The following is a 19280-nucleotide window of genomic DNA, read 5'->3' as shown; positions in this document are numbered from 1 at the left end:
CGGGAGCGCCGACACTAACCCCTGAGCCTCGGCCCAGCTGCGCCGCCAACAGCGCGAGAGCCTTGGAAGATTCAATATAAATTCCTGATCGGCTGCGGCAAAATGCACTGATACTATATGAAGCACCTGTTTGCTCAGAGTGCTATTCCAACTCTTTTACACTGAGATATTTGCTTCTGTGTGAAAATAAGTAAATATTTGCTCTGCTGTGCCAGCTGGATGGGGGAAAGCTATAAATTGCCTAAGCCTTTCATAGGCAGTAGAGAAGGCTGGCAGAAGGTGCGTATCTGGGGTTCGCATGCACAACACTAATTGGAAACAACAAATATTGAAAACAGCTTCAGAACATAAACAGGAACACCAGCAGCAGTTACAAAACTAATTTTTACTCCACAGATTTTATGTCAGGCATTGCAAAGTTCATCTTTCGTCTCTGTGGTTCCAGATTTCTTTAGAAAAGTAGGACAGAAACCAGAATCAAGAAAACTGAGTTTTCACATAGGAAAGGGAAGTCTTATAACTGGAACTAGGAGGAGTGCACTATCGAGTGATTTAGAAGAAAACGACCATAATACATATGTTGAGGGATGAGAAGCTGTGTTTACAAGCAGCTTAACACTTATCACCCAGAAACACTTCCCATCACCACAGATTAAATTATAGGATGCAATATAATGATTTTTATACATGACAATGTAACATGCAACACTTTACACCGGTATTTTAATCTATTGCATGTACGGGACAACAACGCGAAGCCATTTGGGCTCTCTCACAGCAGCAAGGGTACCCCTTTGTCTGAACTGGCATACCACAGCTTTGATTCTGTGCGAAAGAAAAAAAAAACGTCGAGGTTGTAGACTCGCTTTCAGGCACAGTTTCTGTAGTGCCAATGGGATTCTTTCTGCCCAGGAAAAAGAATCATGTGGATCATTTTGCAGAAGAAGGTATTATGAATATAAAAATAAACATTATAGCGAAGCGATATATAGAACAGCAGGTGGAAATATTTCCGCCTATATTAGGTTAACAAATAATCCCAGGAGAATAAAACCAACTGGGAAGACCTGGTTTTATACATGTACATGCAGTAGTTCACACATAAATTTGCCTTTGGTGCAGTATTTCTTCCCTTAAATTTGGCATCCCACTCCTCTGCCTCACTCCCTCCTCTGTTAAAAAAAGACAATTTAATTCCAACAGTTTATCTTCCTATGAAAAACATTACCAAAATAAATTTATCTCTTCAAGGCTTTATCTTCAAAGTGGCGGACCTCCCTGATACATAATCTCATCTTTGAAGCTCACCAAAGATTTTCGTCAAACTTCATTAATTGACAAATCAACTTCTGGAGGTTTGGATCTCTTTGCAAGACCTACTTCCCTCCTGCTTCTTTTTCAGTCTCTAGTAAATGCTAGAAAGCCTTTCAAAGTGCCACGGGCAGGAAACTGTGATGTTAAGGCTTTCAGATTTTGTTATCTTTTGAGTAGTGGTCTCTCTTTAAACCCCCTTGCAATGGTCTCTGCACCAAGATTTTAGTTTAACAATTTGAAGGATTTTTGGCAGCTAAAATGAGGATTTGCAGATCTTGAGTGAAATACATTGCAATAACAACTGTCAGCCTGATTTTGATGCTCAGGCCTCTCCAGCAATATTTGAGCACTTTGATATGGTCACAGCTATGGTCTACTTGAATACTATTTCTAAAGCCATAAAATATTCCACTGCTTCATATTTTTAAAAAGCCCAGCTTAAAAACAAACAAACAAACCACAACAACAAAGAAAAATCTTTCAAGTATTTTAGCTTATAAAACTAAAAAGCAAAAATATGTTAAAAGGATTTGAAAGCATTTCTTTTTTTTTTTTCCCCCCTCATTGCACTCAGCAGAATAACAAATAATTAAAATGGTGACTACGTTTATAACCCCTACGCAGTCCCATGGCCACGGCAATCAATCATCTGGATGTAATCCAAGGCCGAGGGAGATTGGGGGCAGTCTTTGCTTTTCCACCTGCGTAACGCGAGTTGAGATACAAAGGGATCCCTGCATCCCTCAACGGGGAATGGGGTCTCTGGTTTGCTCTTGGTTTTGTCATGTTCAGGTACTGTAACATAATGGGTCACAGAAATGTCCATGGACAGAATAGGTGGTTAAAAAAATAAAATTAAATTCCATTTTCAAGCTCAACCAGTAAGAAAATACAACAGACTTGTGCAGACAGACAGACACACCATTACAAAAAGGGTTCTGTACTCTCATACTCCATCTGCTGGTTCTGCAACAGCATTTAAGACATCAACATGCTTTTTCCTTTTCTTTTCCTATGCTGTGCGACACCCCTGCTCATCTGGGTAAGTTGGCAAGCGTTAAACGAGAAGTCATGTTCATCTCAATATTTCAGAGTCTACTGGGGAAAAATAAAAGGGTAAAATATTTATGACAAAATGTAAAACAACTAAACCTGTAAGGTACAAAACTGTTCCTAAATGTCTCACAAATACCTCAGGGTTAAAAGCATTAACATGAGGATAAAAACGTAGTGCTCTCTTCCATTTGGCCCCTGCCTTGCTTCTGTATTATATGTTAGAGCTTCCAAAAAAGCCAATTAATGTGCATTTTCTTCTTTGAAATGTTTAAAATTGGTCACTTGCAGTGTACAAACTCTAAAACGCCACTTGTTATTTGAGCACTTTTTAATGCAGACTTGTGTACATTAAAAATACATTTAAAAATGAAAGGCATTTATGTTTCAGCTGTCTTTGGAAAGGCAAAAAGAGAAACATAAGCAGGAAGCAGTGAGCAGTGTTTGTCCCAGGACAAAGATAGGATCATGACTATGCAAAACCATAGCGCTTAATACAGGCTTTGCAAGGCTGGCTCTGTCATTTCACTCCCAGGATGAGTTATGGTATATATTACACAGAGAAGGAAAACAGACACCTCCCTTTGGTCGCTTGTCAGTGGAAGTTCAATGCTTAACACATGCACTGCAAGAATACACACAGCGCATTATCCTCTCCAGTTTCCTCCCACTAACTGGGCTTTTCACACTCGTATAAAGCGACATCTGGAAACGATCATCTCATCGCACCCTCAAAAAACTAAAGAAACAGTAATAATATGGTAATAAGGGATGAAATTTTATGAAAGATGCCACTTAACTGAAGACTAAAAGACACCATGCAATTTAAATAAATTGCTTTTAGCAGGGACTGAGTGACAATCAAGAAAAAATGCCTGGCCCATTTTTGCAAATCACGGGCCAGATTTTCAACGGGTGTAAAATGCTGACTTCGGTAACACAGTGCCAGTTTTGCACAAGCTAAGGATATAGTCCTGTGAAGTCACATTTTTAGGGCCGCACTGGAGACACCCTTAAATTGAGGATGCTGAAATGAAGCTGCATAAGCAAAGAGGAAAGAAGCTGTTAGTACACCCAACGTCTGCCTATTTTGCTTCCCTCCCTCCATAGTTTAAGTGAGCTGAAAAAGAGGAATCGCACGATTATCTGAATGCATACAAGAAGTAACGCAGAAGTTGACATAATTTTGGTTTAGGTTCTCTGCACACTACTTGTGTCCAGGCTCTAGTCTAGAAGATCTGAAACCATTAACGTGGGCCTGACTCTCCTGTCAGTGACCTTGGACGTAGCCTTCATGTGTGCCCAGCGTATTTCAAGTAGAAATACAGCCTGAAAAACTGCAACAAGAGAAAACTCAAACTGGTTTGTATTCACTTAAAATTTCATTCAAAACCACTTTCACTTAGAAAAGTATGGTGCACACCCCAGATATTTAGGTGCCTCAAATCTACAGTGCCACTGAGTCAGCCAGTGCTCAGGGATCTCTGAGTCCAACAGAATAGAAGGGGTGGGCGGTGTTGTTATTTTGGGCTTTGTGTTTTGTATTGTTTGTATTTTGTTTTGTGTTCTCCTCTCTCCATTTCTGTGCCTTCAGATTAGGAATACTCAGGCTGCTTGGGATGAAACCTGGACAGAGCTCAGGAGTCAAGAAATTTAGAAAAGAACAGTGTCCTAAATCCAGCTGGCATGAAAGTGCATGCTAGGCAGGTTCATTTCTTTTGTAAGAAGTCATGAGGTCCCATCATTCGCAAGAACTGTTTTTCACGGCATGAAAGCCTAGTGCCTTTGTGAAAGTTGTCATCTTGCTGACCAGCCTGCCCACTCAAAAAATAATGCTATATTCAAACCACATTATAGAAAGCCATTAAATTAAACAGCAATGCCACCAAGCAGAAACAGTGCGATGTGGAAATGAATAACTAGGCTTCACCCTAATAAATAAAAATAAAAAACATTTCTGGATAACAAACCACCTTTGCAGATAAAAAAAATAAATCCCTAGAATTTAAATCCGTCATGAGCAAAATCCCTCTGGAAAAAAAATCCAGACCAAAGCACTATTATGACTGCCTTTATATTTGTAACTGTATTTATGCAGACTAAGATAAGGGCAATCAAACCACATGCCTCGGGACAAAAGGCTGATGATCTTCAGGGATCAGGATAAAGAAAATTCCTCACGGTATGTACCATGGTTAAAGGCAATAGGGGATATGCTTTGCTAGACTCAAGAATTTTCAGGCATTGGTCACTGCTAGAAACAAGTATCAGATTTAGGGTATACGGATGTGCTCCAGCAGTAAATCCCAGTCTCCCCTCTGCACATTGCTGCTTTGCAATACACTGAACTTAGTGCCTGAACGCTGGTTGGACTGTGGCCTCACACCAAACCAAGTATCTTGCCAGCTCCAACAATATGGCTTTTCAGGAGTCCTGTATTCAGCCAGTCACCCAAAGCGCACCAAAACACTCTGCTTCCCCTTTCACCGTTTAATTACCTCCCTCTCTCCTCCCAGATTCCTTCTGTTCCGTTTAGGTCACCACTGTTGTTATATCGCAGACAACATGGCTCCTTCTTTACCCAATTGTTTTCCAGTAACTAATTGACAGATCTAATCTGTCCTCGGTTCTTTGAATGGTATCTTTCCAGCTTGACCACGTTTCTACAGCCAATACATCCATAACTTGATATTGGCAGTTCCTCAGAGAGACATCTTTTACCTGGAACACCCCTACACATGCGACCAACTGCACCTCTGCAACTTGAAGAGAAACCAGAAATACACTTTGCTTCCTACAGAGCTCTGCGGTTTCAGCTGAAGCATTGTCTGCATTGTCCGAGAGGTCTGAGGGTACACATTACGGGCTAAACAGATGTAGGGACCTGACAAAGAGGGACAAGAAAAGCGTACTGATCTTACACGCTCACAGCCACAAAATGCATGCCAAGAAATACTTCCCCTCTTCTTTCAGCTCTTATGTAAAGGGTAGACGCTTTCTACTCCCTCAAAATTTGAGCAGGGGGGAAGAATAAAGCAGAAATCAAGATATATTTTTTATCTATTTAATCAATTTGGCAGGGAAAAATCATCATCTTGTATGCAAAGGGACTTAAGCTGTTAGGATGTGATACAGATGAAGCCCCTATCTTTCAACAACGCCAACAGGCTGTTTCCAAGCACAAACTGGGGATCAAGGATCAAAAAGAAGGAATATCCTGTTTTTGTAATTCTCTTCTTATCTTTCTAGCTGACATGCCAAAGGCTACTGAGGTGGACTGAAAACAGGGTTTCAATCACCAATCTAAGCAGACAAAGTCACTAGAACGGGTACCAGTCCCACAGGCTTTGCGGGCTCCACGTGCCAAAGCTCAGACACGAGATCATGCCACTCTCAACAGCTCACCTGCAGCGCTCCACGGCTCTTGGGAATAGGTGCTATCGAAAGAAGAAGAAGTGCATTTCACTGTGCTACACAAGCCTTTGCTTCAGGGAATTTAGTAAGAGAGCAAAACTGAACACAAGCGGAACATGCGGCGCAGAGGTCTGTCTTATCATGGCTGAGAAGTGGAAGTCCCTCACAGCATGCACCAGTACAGAAAACAAGAAACCGAGGTAAGATTTTCCTTCGCTGCTAATACTCTACAGGAAGTGCTTTTCAAAATTAGGCAATCCTGCTAAATACATACCTGTTTTCCCAGTTGTCTACATTTATAGAAGACCGGAGTTAAGAGTTAAAATTTAACTAATATTAATAGGGAAATTAATGTATGTTTCAGGACAAGGCTTAGAGTAACTCCAACCTAAATTAGTCTGTGGTTCTAATAATACCTACCCATCAGCTGTACGGAATTATCTTTCAAATCACTTGATATGCCATTTGTGTAGTGCTCTGACTCGTATATCAGCTTTTTTTCAAGCTTCTTTTTTTGTTTGTTTGCTTTTTGTAAGCTTGGAAAAAAAAATAAATTGAAGCAGCAGCATAGCAACACTGGCTCTTATTTTTCAACATTAACATGTGAATGGTTCCTATTTAATAGGAGCCATCACCTTAAAACTAAATCAGAAATATTTTTGAACCTGTTGTAACAACTCAGCACAGAATGAAGCAACGCTTTTGTTTCTTTTGCAACCATTGGAAGTGACATGGTTGTTCAATTGGTGCATTTCATAACAGAACACAACTACCGCCTTTTTCTAACATTTGAAACAGAGCAAGACACAAACACGCCTATAAAATATGAAAATGTAGTCTTAAAACCACAATAAAAAGGCAAAAGCTGCTTACTACTTCTAAACTTTGCAGGATTTCATGGCAACAAAGAACCTTTTAATAATAACTAAAGGTTTTCCAACTCTTTTGCAGTACCGTATCAAACTCTGAATGTATAGATTATTTGCATTTATATCAGCTATTTTATCCTGACTATTTTTAAAAGGAGTATTGAATGCAGCCACATCGTTCAACACTAACTTTTATTTCCCTAGGCCAAGAACAAAAATTGAGTATTGATCTTGACACCTGCTCCTTTCTCTAGGAGCTAGATCACATTCTCCTGCTGAGTAACCCAGTCTCTGGCAGCTTAAGAGACAGGTTGCATGTGATCTGTGAATTTTTTCATACGAGGACCAACCTCCTGTTGTCACAAGCTTGTTCTATGAAGAATCATTGGCACACCTTTTCTTTTCTTTTTTTTTTTTTTTGCAGAGGAGATTATAGGGTTTCTCAGGACTTTTTCTCCCCTCCCATTCCTTACCAAGCAACTCTCCTGTCAGACTGGAAAGCTTCCCGCTTCCAAGCCTCAAGGTCACAAAACCCTCCTCAACTTATGAGTCACCTGTTGTTATCACCCAAAACAGCAGAGAAGCTAATGTTCAAGACAGCTTGTTGAGAGAGTGTTTAAACCAGGGCTGAATATTGGTTCTAAAGAAAGTTTTTTCTCCATCCTTTCATTAATATTAATTTAAATGTTACTCTTTGGCCTTGCTTTTCATGCAAGTTCACCCCACTAGAAGGCAAATAGTTTGCAGATGAGATTTGCTCACACACACACACAGTGACGACCTCTTTTGCAATGTCTTCCCTTCACTTTCCCAACCACCAGAGGAAAAAAGGATCTTTCCCCTGTTCTCCCTTTCTGTGGCAACTGGAGAAAGAAAAAAAGCAGGGGAATAGTAAATAAGCACAGAGAAGAAAACAAGCCCCAAGCTTCCCAAATCACAGCTTTCCAAAGCACACTGTTAAATGAAGCCCATGAAACAAGGATTTTAAAGAGCTCTGTTTAATTATTGAGGTTGGCTAAAAAAACCCCACACTCAAAAGACTGCTACTGAACCTTTAGGCACTACTGGGAACTGTGTTCAAACATACTATTCTGATCCTGTTATCTCCCCCAACCTATTATTTTGGGGGTAAAAACTAATATTTTTTATCTTCCTTCCCTTTAACCACCTCTCAACATCGTGTCTGGTCTTAACCTTAAGCAGTCTCTCTCCATTCCCCATTCCCTGCTGAGCAACTCTTCCCTCTGACTGACAGTTTACTGTTTTATGCCTCAAGGTCATTTAATCTTCTCCTGCCCCAAGTCACAACCTATCACAGTCTATGAAAAAAACACAAACACACACAAACACACAAGCCACAACAACAACAACAACAAAATCATTCATTTACAAAGGCAGGGTTTGCCATATCTTCTGGCAGTTGGCTTTTCATGGAACTAGGGAAGCCAGGACTTAATTTTCAGTATCATTTCTAAAGATCAAATACAAATGAAATCTCGTAATGCTGTCCTGTAAAAACCAAAAGCATTACCAGTGGGATAATGGATGCCTGGGCACATACTGTTTATAGAAATTTAGATAAGATATTATCCAGTTTAATAAAACTTCTTTGTGCTCACTTAGAGCAAGACCTTTCATAATTAGTTTTTATGGGATTTATATAATGAAAAACTTTTTAAAGTCCATGTAAACAACTTCCATTCACTCTGATCCAAAATCTGGAAATCGTGAATGATCTTGATAAGAGTTGCGTGTGGTGTAATGACTTTCTAAGCTCATGCTGAGCCATTCTGGTCATGCTTTTGCTCAGTGTGACAGTCAAGAAACTCACAGGAGACAACTGCAACTTTGTAAATCCTGTTCTAATTTAGAAATAAAAATAAAAAATAAGAATCTCTATAAGGTTTGCCTAAACTGAAGGCTATGCCAGTAGTTACTCAGACTCCCTAGCACACAAGTATACAATGTCTATGTGAAGAGACACTAAAGAGATTATTTAGTAAAAGGGACATTGACTTCTCACTGTTGGAAGGTTGCAGATACTTTCTGTTTACAGAAGCATATAGCCTTATATGCTATATACCTGCTTATATGCTATATAGCTATATACCTTCTCCATGAAGCCATACAGAAACATACAGCCATACCTTCTCCAGCATAGATGATATTGTCTACTATTACTTCTGCAGTCAATTTTGTTACCTTTATTAGTGGCCCTAATAAACACAGTATCAACACTAAATATTCCAGTAAAACAGGACTACTCCAGTCATCTGCTGATTGCATATGAATGTGCAGGAGCGTGGTACTTCCCCCTGCTAAGAAAAAGTAATGACGAAGAAAAGAACAAAAAAAATCCTCTTGGAAAAAGCAGCATCACTCATCCCTCAACTATTTAAAAACCCCTCAATTTTCACTGATGTCATTCATTAGGTACTCTCAGAAAAATCAAGGAAGCTGTGCTGTTTTCTTGGTTCAGCATATTTTTGAAAATCTTTACTGTGGAAGTTTTGTGTAATTATCCTTGAAATAGGATATTTTGAAGGAGTTCCATGACATACGGAAATTGGGATAATGAGTTGCATTTTCCTGTCTATCATTTCAGTTAGCATTTTGTGGAAGTTGTACATCTTTAGTTATTGGGTAAGTCCCTCCCTTCCTTTGAGTCCATGCTTAGATCAAGATCATTACAATTTCTCCCACCCAATGCTCTAAACAGAACATAAATGCCATCACCATCAATCTCAGCAAGCCCTGTATGACAAAAAACATTAATAGAACGACCTTCTCCAGTTAGATTTTCATTAGTAAATTAGGACAGAAAATAGCGTGTGGCACTGCTTAGCCAATTTGAACGAATTATCTACGTCATCCTTCCTGTCAGTCGATACCTATGCTGAGTAAGGAAACTCAGCAATTCGGGATCCGGTACAAGACATCATTAAGCACAAAGCCAAGGTAATTTTTTTTCTTTAACCCTAAATTAAACTAAATCAAGCATCCTTTACCAGTTACACAGAGGTTTGCAAGTTTGGCTGCTGCAGAGTGCGTGCCTGCAAACTCACCATGCGTGAACTACAGACCAAATCTCAGTGTATTTCCATATGCAAATGCATAGTTCCAGGCCAGGCCCACAGTTATTTCTGCTGAAGGTTAGAAAATTTGACCACACTAATGAAGGAGGAGACAGCCAAAAGATGAGTAGCAGAGCATGTGCCAAATTCCAAACAGGCCAGGACATCATCCATGTCACTTCATGCATTCTACCTAGCTGCAGAAAAGCCTCCAAACCTCTGTCTTTTACCGAGGGACAGGTGCTGAATAGAGCAAACACCTACATGCCAGATTCTCATGCTCAGATATTTTTATTTTCAACCAACTCTTCTCAAAAAGACACTAAATGTTTACTGCTTTATAACCTGTATAAAAAAGGAAAGGCAGTAAGGATGTGCCCCCCCACCCACAACACACACAACCTGCCAGGCTTCCTCTCTTGGAGAAGAAGAGGATGCTGCTGGAGAAGCTCATGCTGTGGCAGTGGGTGAGGAACACTAATATTGGACTTCTTAATCCCACCCCAGGATGGCATTTGGCTGTTCTTGATACATTCTTCACACTTCAGACATGCTATCTGGTCAGAAAGAGCGAATGGAACCAGAATGCTTTTCCATAAGCTCCCCATGACTTACATCCACTTGCTGTAAACCACTATTTTGTGGGGAGGGAAGGAAGGATGTAGAAAAAGGAGAGAAACCTTTTAGTCTCTCTCCTTCATTCATATCACAGAAAGGACGTTGAAAAATATACAAAAATGCAAACCTTGAGAAGACAGTTGTGTGTTGGAAAAAACCTGCTAGGGAGAAAACTGCTTTGTCCATCCCCTTGAAGGCACAGAGCTTGATTTCCCTTAATGGCTAATGATTAATGTATGAAAACAGGATGAATAGCCAATATTCTGAAACACGAGGAACATAATCCTTTAGTTTTTTCCTGGAAAGGCCAATATGGCTTTTCTGGTCCCTGGATCATAATTGATCTGTTCCAATATGATAGACAAAAGGAAGATGCTGTACAGTGTTTGAACCGGTTTCATTATCAGAAGTGAGGAGAAGAATAAGTCCCATCAAATGGAATACAAAAATGTAACTTAAAAACTAAATGCTTACTGTTTCACTGCATTGAAAAATTGATAGCACTGTCAATTTGTTAATAATCAATGCTGAACCACTACCCAAGAACAACAAATATCTTTTTATGCACTTACAAGGTGAAAATTTTACAGTAGACTAGTCTTAAGAACAATTTGCCTACTGGAGAATTAATTGGGAAACTCTCATCCGCTTGCCCATTTCAACAGCAAGCAGCCGTACACCGTAGCAGAAGGTTTGGCAAATGCATAAAACCAACAGCTTCTTAAACACTTGCCGATGAAAGAAAAAGTAAAACACTCCAGGATATGTCAAAACTCATAACATCAATTTAGATCCCCAACAAAGCACATCTACAGTAAGGATGTGCAGAGGACCATTTGTTCAGGTGTTAGTAAGCGAACCAAAGTACCAGTGCTGGTTGTAAAGCAGTAGAAAGCTTACCTGCACATTTCGTTCTGGTTGTGAGCGGTGGTCCAGGCGGCCCTGTGCCTCCTTCGCCAGGGCGAGTGAGCAGCACTCTGATCTCGTACTCCACATCAGGATCCAAATGCCACAGCTTGTAATTAGGAGAGTCTACAATGTGCGTTTCCGCCCAATTCCCAGTGGTCGTCCGATACTCCACCTCTTTCAGTATGATGGGCCCATCTCCAATGATGGAGTTGGCGTTGGGTTTGATCCACAGGTACGTGGCTCCGACAGCCAGCAGCTCAGGAGGGGCGATAGGAGTTGGGGGTTCTGTAGGCAAAAAGAAATCATGAAAGGTCTGAGATAATTTTGCCAAAAGGACCAAATTTCCACTATGTATCTGTATAGCAAGGCCGTCCCAAAATTTTTTGTAACACAGACACAGTTTCTCCTGTCATTTACCAATCTTTCATATGAATTTAATTTGTTACTGAAAGGATTTTGGCTTCTTTTATTTCCACTAAAAAATCAGCCCCCTTACACTGGGGGTAGTATTATCAATTCAGAAGCACCTGCAAAAATACAGTAACCGCAAGGCAACTTCTCTTTAACATAAAATCTAAAAGTCACTTTTAAAAGATCAAAAGATTTATACTTACTCCCTCCTTTAAGCATATAAGCAATAGCAGTCAATATGATATTGGAGGATGAGGGGGGAAAGAAGACTTAAATAAAGAAGACTGAGTGCACTTAGCCTATACCATGTATAAAAAGGTTCCCGTAGAGCAGCCCTTCCTCTGCCCTGTGACCCGATGTGTCAGAATATCACCATCATTGATCATGGTATTGTGGTTCAGCCAAAGTGTAATGCTTAACATGACACAATTAGCAATGAGAGGAAAACTCAAATGACCTGCTCATTTTGTGATTTTACCACGAAAAATAAAGGTTAGAGATAGGATATATTTTTAATCAAAGCTCCGGCTGTGTGTCTGAGAAAATACTAGCAAATATAAACACTAGGGATCTTCCCATGATCAATGATATCAGTAGGCAGGATGCTGCTAGAACTGACTCTAACTGGGGCTCTTGGTAGCTCAGAACTAATAAAAACTCTAACACACCAATGAATCAACACCTCCTGTCATGTTTGATTGCAAAGTTTGCTTAACTTCACGAGCAAAGGTACTCAAGCAAAGTCTGCATGAGGCTTGAAGAGTGCCTGGATGTCTGAAACGCATCATGAGGAGGCAGGAACCTGGCTGCTGAGTATCACCTCTGTGATAAAACCAAAAACAAGCCAATAAAATACATCGCAAGAGCACCCTTTGATGAAAGCTACAAAAAACCAAAACCTACAGGGCTCTGGCTGCCTGCCTGATTTTTATTTTCCCCCCCCTCTGTCAGTGTATAAATAACACTTGCATATTGGAAGCTGCACAAATAGCATATGCCTTGTTGTTTTGAAAACCTGTGCAAGATTACGAGCAATTTCTTTAATCTCCCTCTGTCACACTCTACCGTGGTTTGCCCCAGCCCAGAGGACACAAACTCCTGTGAAAATAAGGTGACCAAAAGGACATCTCCCTCTCAGAAAAAGTAACCTATAAATGTTACAGCAGGACGTTAATTTCAGAGTTCTGCAGGGGTTATTTTAAACCACTGTTAAAGGTGATTCCTTAAAGAATCCAGAGAAGAATCCAGGACCCACAGAAATGTGGAAGAGAAGAGCTTGAGGGACCACGTGATGGGAGGAAGATGGAGAAGTCTGGCAGTTTAACATCTGCTCAGTGAAGAGAAACAAATGCACAGAAACCATTATTATACCAAATGATCAATTGAAATGTTATTAAATTTCATTTCCCCTGGCTAACTATTTACAATGAACCACGCATTGTACCTCTGAAAAAAAGGCAGCCTGAACTGCAGTAGTAGCAGGTATCCAACATGAACAAGAACTAGTGCAACGAGCTAACTTGTTTGTGGAATGTTTGGTTCTGCTTTTGCTTTGCACTGTTCCCCGAACGCCTGCCAGAATCTTTTTCTGATATGAAATGTCAGGCTGATTATGTTTTGACTTAGTAAGGTTTTTTCTCCACGAAATTTGTTTTCAAGAAATGCATGTAGATACATTTTCATTAAAAATCAAATTATTACAAATCACAAACAGTTTATTACTTGCTTCTTGGTGCAAGACAATTAAAAGATAGACGTAGTGATTTTTATTCCCAATGCAAAAATTACATCTAACAAGTCACATCATAGCTGAACACAGCACAAATGAAATCTTAAACTCCATTCTCCTGGGCTGCAGACTTCAATAGCAACATGATCCAGGTTATTCTGGGATTTGATTGCAGGTTAGAAGAGATTTACAATTAATTAATTAATACACCAGTTTGTCCTGCTCAGCAGACATGGAAGTCTCATCTAGCAAGTTTAGAAAGTACTATTACCTAACCGATTTAAATTAAGACACCCAGCATTACTGTCTTCTCTATTTTAGGCCAGATCTAAGCATCCAGCCCCACCCCAAAAAAAATGACAGTGGTTTTCCCCTTCCCCCCACCTCCCATTAATTTTCCCCTTTCTAAATACCATTTGAAAAGCATGTGCCACAGAATATTAGAAAATTAGGAGTTTAAACTGTTGCTCCCATTTTCCAAATTTAAGAAACTAAGATAAGTAGCTGTTGTAGCAGTTATTCAAGGATCAGTCCCACCTCACTGAAAACAACAGGCTCTTTCCAACTGGCACCAACTGCACAAGAAGCAATTTTAATATCACTCTGCCAAATTACTGCAAGTGATTTAAAAAAGTTACCCATTATTTAGCAAAATTAGCACATAAATAAGGACCATTTTTTAGCCTTTGTAACTAAAGACACTTGTCAGTTACAGATGACCAGCCTGATGTTACGAGCTCACTATTTTAATTAAAATCTCTATGTGATCTTGATTAAATAAACATGGTGACAGATTGGCCTTGTACATTTGTAATTGTGATCAACTGTATTTTAAACCCCATTTGATCCAGACAGTATTTTATACTGCAAGCTTTGCCTGGCCTGTTGCTGCCTTTCAGCCATTCTCCCTCCTCCTGCGGGCAGAGGAGAAGGCTGCAGGCTCCCCAGGGACAAGGGCATCAGGAACTGGACTGCTGGAACCGGAACGGTATCTAGCCTGAGTCCCAGGCTCAGGAAGGACACGGAAAAATGGGGTTCCCGGAAGCCCTCTTTCAAAGTAAGAAAAAAAAAAAAGATGTATGTAATATAAGCTCAAAAAGAGAGTTATTGAGCACAAGTAGGTTTTATTGTGTGTGCAAAGCAAGTCCAGCTGTGCAGCCATGAAGGGAATTTGGGGTGTGTCTTTCTCCTCCCAACAGAGGAGGAAATACAGCTGTGGTCTACAGCTAAGAAGGCTTTAAAATTACAGAAAGTTTAGTAGTGCAAAAAGTGTGATAAAACTATCATGAAGGACCAAAAAAGACCAAATAGAATCATAGACTATCTCAAGTTGGAAAGGACCCATAAGGACCATCAAGCCCAACTCCCTGCTCCTCACAGGACTACCTAAAACTAAGTCTTATGACTAAAAGCTTTACCCAGAAACTTCTTGAATTCTGACCAGCTTGGTGCTGTGAATACTATACGTTCCAACTCTTGTGGAAAACACGTGTATTTTACTCTGTGGCAGCTCTGCTACTGGATTATTTCAATATGTGATTTTGTAAACAAGGCAATTCTAAGCAATTGTTAGATGATGGAAGAAAAATGGGCTGCACACACCCTTCAAATGCAACTGGGAAGACTGAAATGCAAGAGAGAGATCCCCAGCAACTGTTTTCACTGTCTCCTGTGAAATAATCCGTAAGAAAAGGGAAGTATGAAAAATATAATCTTAAAACAGCTGGATAAACATTTTTAAGCTATGGATTTTATATAAATAAAGCTTTTTTTTTTTTTTTTACATTCCTTCCTTGTTCATAATAAGATTACCTGATAAAATGCACAACCAATAGGACCATGAGCTCTCATTTGCATTTGTTGGCCTATGGATGGTTTTAGACAGAAAGAACCCCTAACACTACCAAATCACTAGAATATCGCAAAATTCAGTCATTATGTTTCTGAAGTGCTAACCTGTACCTTTATTTTGGTACTGAATAACCATGCCAACACGAGAAATTCCTTACTTGACTCCCTCAAGCACCAAAATAAGGTCTCAACTTAGGACTGAAGAAAACCAGAAAGGACCCAGAAAAGGCTGCCACACCTGTTGAATTGAGGAAAGCAAGTTTGGATCTGGCTGGGCCACCCGGTCTGTACCTTTCACACCATTGATGGCCCTGTAGGTCCTCCCAGAACATCGGCTGCGCACGCCCCATACAGAGCCAGGCCTCAGAGCAGCAGGAAGGCAGTTGCGGCACACACAGACAGCCCTGCTTTGTTTTGTGGCATATATACAACATACAGCACGGGTTCTAAAAATAAGATCAGAAGAGACACAATATTTTTTATTCTTTTGGGGGTTGAAGAGGTGGGGAGGGGAGCTGCTATCCAAAGACATTTGCCTGACAAGCAGGATCTATGCTTTCGTACATGATACTGCCTATTCCCCTACTAATGGGAATTGTAAGCTTTTCTCACAGCGTCCTACATGAGCAGCTGTGGATTGTGCTTGCCAAATGGATAAGGATGGGACTGGAAAGCAAGGAGACTGAATTTCAAGCTTCTCAGAACATTTTTAAGCAAAAAAATACAGAACAACATGTATTTGTATGGTTTTCTCCACAACAGCCACGGACTGTTACAATTTAAAAGCTATTGAGAATACAGGTTCGTAAATTTGCATTTAGGAAGGCAAACCCAGCCATTTCAAGAAAGAAATGGAATAATGTTAAAATGCCTTTGTTCTGATTTTTTGCCCCTCCATCTTTTAGGCAGAATTTGTCACCTGTACTCAACTGTCTCACACCCTTTATTGCTGGCTATTAGAGATTCACTTGACCATCTGAGCAGCGCCCATTCTAGTTTTACATCATCGCAATATGCAGTCTGAGCTCTGAATGACAACGTTTCTATTGCCATTGCTTGTTAGCACACTTCCTACTACTGCAATAAATGCAGCAGTTGAATTCTGTTTTCCAGTGGTTGTCCGAGCTTCCAGTGCTATTTATTGCACACAGAAATGGCGCAAGTATTTTACAATACTTAGCATGAGATTTTTCACTGTGTTGAAACTGTACTAATAGTTTTTTGTCTGAGAGACACTCAGATCTGTCTCGCAGGAATGTAGCAGGCTGACAGCAGTGGCACATGTCAGCCACGTTGGAAGACTGTGCCAGCGGCATTAATAAAGTGATTCATTAATTCACCTGGATGGGTAGATAGCACCAGCAAGCGATATAGTCTGTCTACTCCCAAAGAAAAGTGCCCAGAACCTATTCTGAAATCATCAATTCTGAATACTTAATTAAAGCCAAAATCCAGGGAAGTGAGAGAGGAAGAAGATTTAGGATTTCTACAACCTATAGAACAATCTGTGGTTTCACAGGTTTATACATTTTACAGGTGCAAAAGCCTTTACTGTTGGTTTCGCATCCCATTATGAAACAGAGCAATCCAGAAAACAATCATCACCCTTACATGGCAAAGTTTAACCTCTTATCCTCCACGAGCTTTCCTGTACTATGTGATGCAGCCCTGTGGATATGCAGGTCTCTTGCCCCTGTTGAGATCAACACCACATTCATCCTCATGAGCTACCAGCCACAGGATGCTAATGTGCTTAGTAATCAAAGACTGACAGACAAAAATGGAAATTTACCCTTTTAGCTTGTGGCAGGTTGGTTATTTAGCTAAAAAGCTAGGACATTAGAGCAGGAAGTGGGGGGCTGCATTTAGACACCGCTATATTGTTCTACGGATTAGCATATTTAATGTCAGTGCTCTCTTCTGATGCTTCTTCCCAACACAGAATTTACTAACACAGTGATAAGTAACTTTAGTACTCTATGATATAGAATACTCAATTTGCCGCATCACGTCACGCGCTTTTTTCTTCTCACTTCTCCCTTAAGGCTAATGCTTCAGTCTACAAGGGACCTGCCAGGCATTTCATGTACAAGAAGCGGGGGAGAAAATAAAAATTATCCAGAAAGATGTAAATGAATTGAGTGAAGTGGCCAAAGAATCAGCACAACAGGAATGAAAAACAAGAGACAAGCAGGTCTCGGGGGACAGTAATCAGCATCACCAAAGAAATCCAATGGAGCAAGAGACCCAATATTTGGCAGGATGCTCATCTTCTGACATTCTCCAAAATCCAGAATTCAAAGACTACGGACAACAGTCCCCTTATATCTCACAACAGTGTAGGTGTAGTGTTTTTATACGAAGGGAGAACTTGCTGCAGCCCGATGAAAATGAAGGATACATATTCTCTATGTATTTTCCCTTTAAGAAGCAGTGGAAGTGCTCCTTGGTGATTTGAATAGATATGTTCTAAATTAAGCAACTGGGCTGCCTAGGTTTAAACAGAAGAACACAGTAATGGTTACAGGAATTACTTAAAAGCAGCAGGAAACCTCTTAACCATTTCCTAAAAGCACTGCAGTCACCATGCAAGACAGCTGGAACAAACCCTGGTTGAAGAAAGTTCATCTGTATTAGTGTCGGCACAGTTACCAAAAATTTGCAAAGTTGCCCTGAAACCAGAGAGATTTGGTACAGGCCCATTGCCTCCTACTGACTCTTCTAATATAGGTTGAAGGAAAGGAGCACCAGATACCAAGTCGGAATTACAGTAGCATACTATTTCATTAGCATTTCACACCATTTGTGTCTCAGAAGCTTAGCTTGAATCCCACCAGAGCCTTAGAAGATGCTTTCATTCTGTAATAAAGAGGAGGACTGCATTGGATTAGTTGAACACTATCTCATTTCCCAGAGTAAATTAAGTGAATTAGATGGAAGACTCTGTGCTCTAATTGTAAAGCTTATTACAAGAACTTGCGCAGATTAGAACTCAGTGCTTCTCTTTGAGTCATCATTTGTACTGTAAAAGAGGAAAAAAGGTGACTATAGACTCTCCCATGGCTCCCTAATGGCTCAGTGTTGATACGAAGGAATCTCCAGCACTGCAGCAAAACACATTCGTAAGTCTCGTGCATTGAGAGTGCCAGAAGGCGACCTGTCTGCACACGGGTAGGAGTGTTACCCCACACGGTGCACAGGCAGTGTCTCTAGGTAATCTCTAAGAATGACAAGCTCCCCAGGGTTGGGCATCATGGGCAATTAACTCCCATTTTTAAAATGCATGTAATTTACTGTGGTTTTTGACTGCAAAATAGCTACAAAAGGACATCATAACAGCAGCAGCAGTATGCTTCTTGTTGATTATGGAATGACACTGTTAGGGAATGTCAGTCTGTTTACAGAGATCTTTCATGAACCACGAGAGGCCCAACACAAAGGCTTTTGTGCATTACGAAGTTAGGCAACCACGAGCTGATTACCAATACACTGACTTCTATGATGCAGCTTTGATACATTCAAGCCAGTACTAGTGATCTCAGGTTCCCTGTAGAGTCACTTGAGAGAGATGGACGACTTTGGAGAGCATACAACTCACCTTAAGGTACGTGTCTAAGACAGAAAAAATTAACTGCTCTCTCATCCTTCCGTCTTTTGACTGGTATTAAAATTCAGGCGAGATGCATTTTACCTCCTTACTCTTAATTTTCTCAATTCCTGGCCTTCAGTGTAAAATACAGTGAAGTATCAGACCAGTTAGTCTATTAAGGGGGAAGCCACAAAGCAAGCTGTGCAAAGAACTGCTCAGCAGGAAATAATACCGAGCACCTGAATGCTCTCTGAATGCCCTCATTCCGGGCAGCAGAACTCAGGTGCTGCAGTCTAAAACCATCACGTGAAGATAAATGATTATGCTTTTCTCTGGAAAAGATGAGCACAACTCACTTTCCTTTTATATATGCAGCCAGAGCACACACTGGTGACAGTGATGCCCTTTGATTTAATAATTCAATACTTAAAGTGCTTGTCAAAGAAAGA

General features: G+C 40.3%; 1 protein-coding gene across 3 annotated transcripts in view; it reads right to left on the bottom strand.

Annotated features, from left to right (window-relative positions):
* PTPRT (protein tyrosine phosphatase receptor type T) overlaps positions 1 to 19280 on the bottom strand; it is a 475775-nt gene that overhangs the window by 222587 nt on the left and 233908 nt on the right. For all 3 annotated transcript variants that reach the window (XM_075108692.1, XM_075108691.1, XM_075108690.1), the window contains exon 7: positions 11243 to 11536. In XM_075108692.1, coding sequence (XP_074964793.1) covers positions 11243 to 11536 — 294 coding nt within the window. The remainder of the gene's footprint in view (positions 1 to 11242; positions 11537 to 19280) is intronic.

Source organism: Phalacrocorax aristotelis, chromosome 13 (assembly GCF_949628215.1).
Source record: "Phalacrocorax aristotelis chromosome 13, bGulAri2.1, whole genome shotgun sequence".
Lineage (NCBI taxonomy): Eukaryota > Metazoa > Chordata > Aves > Suliformes > Phalacrocoracidae > Phalacrocorax > Phalacrocorax aristotelis.
Note: the sequence above shows the minus strand (reverse complement) of the source record. Positions and strands in the feature narration are given on the sequence as shown.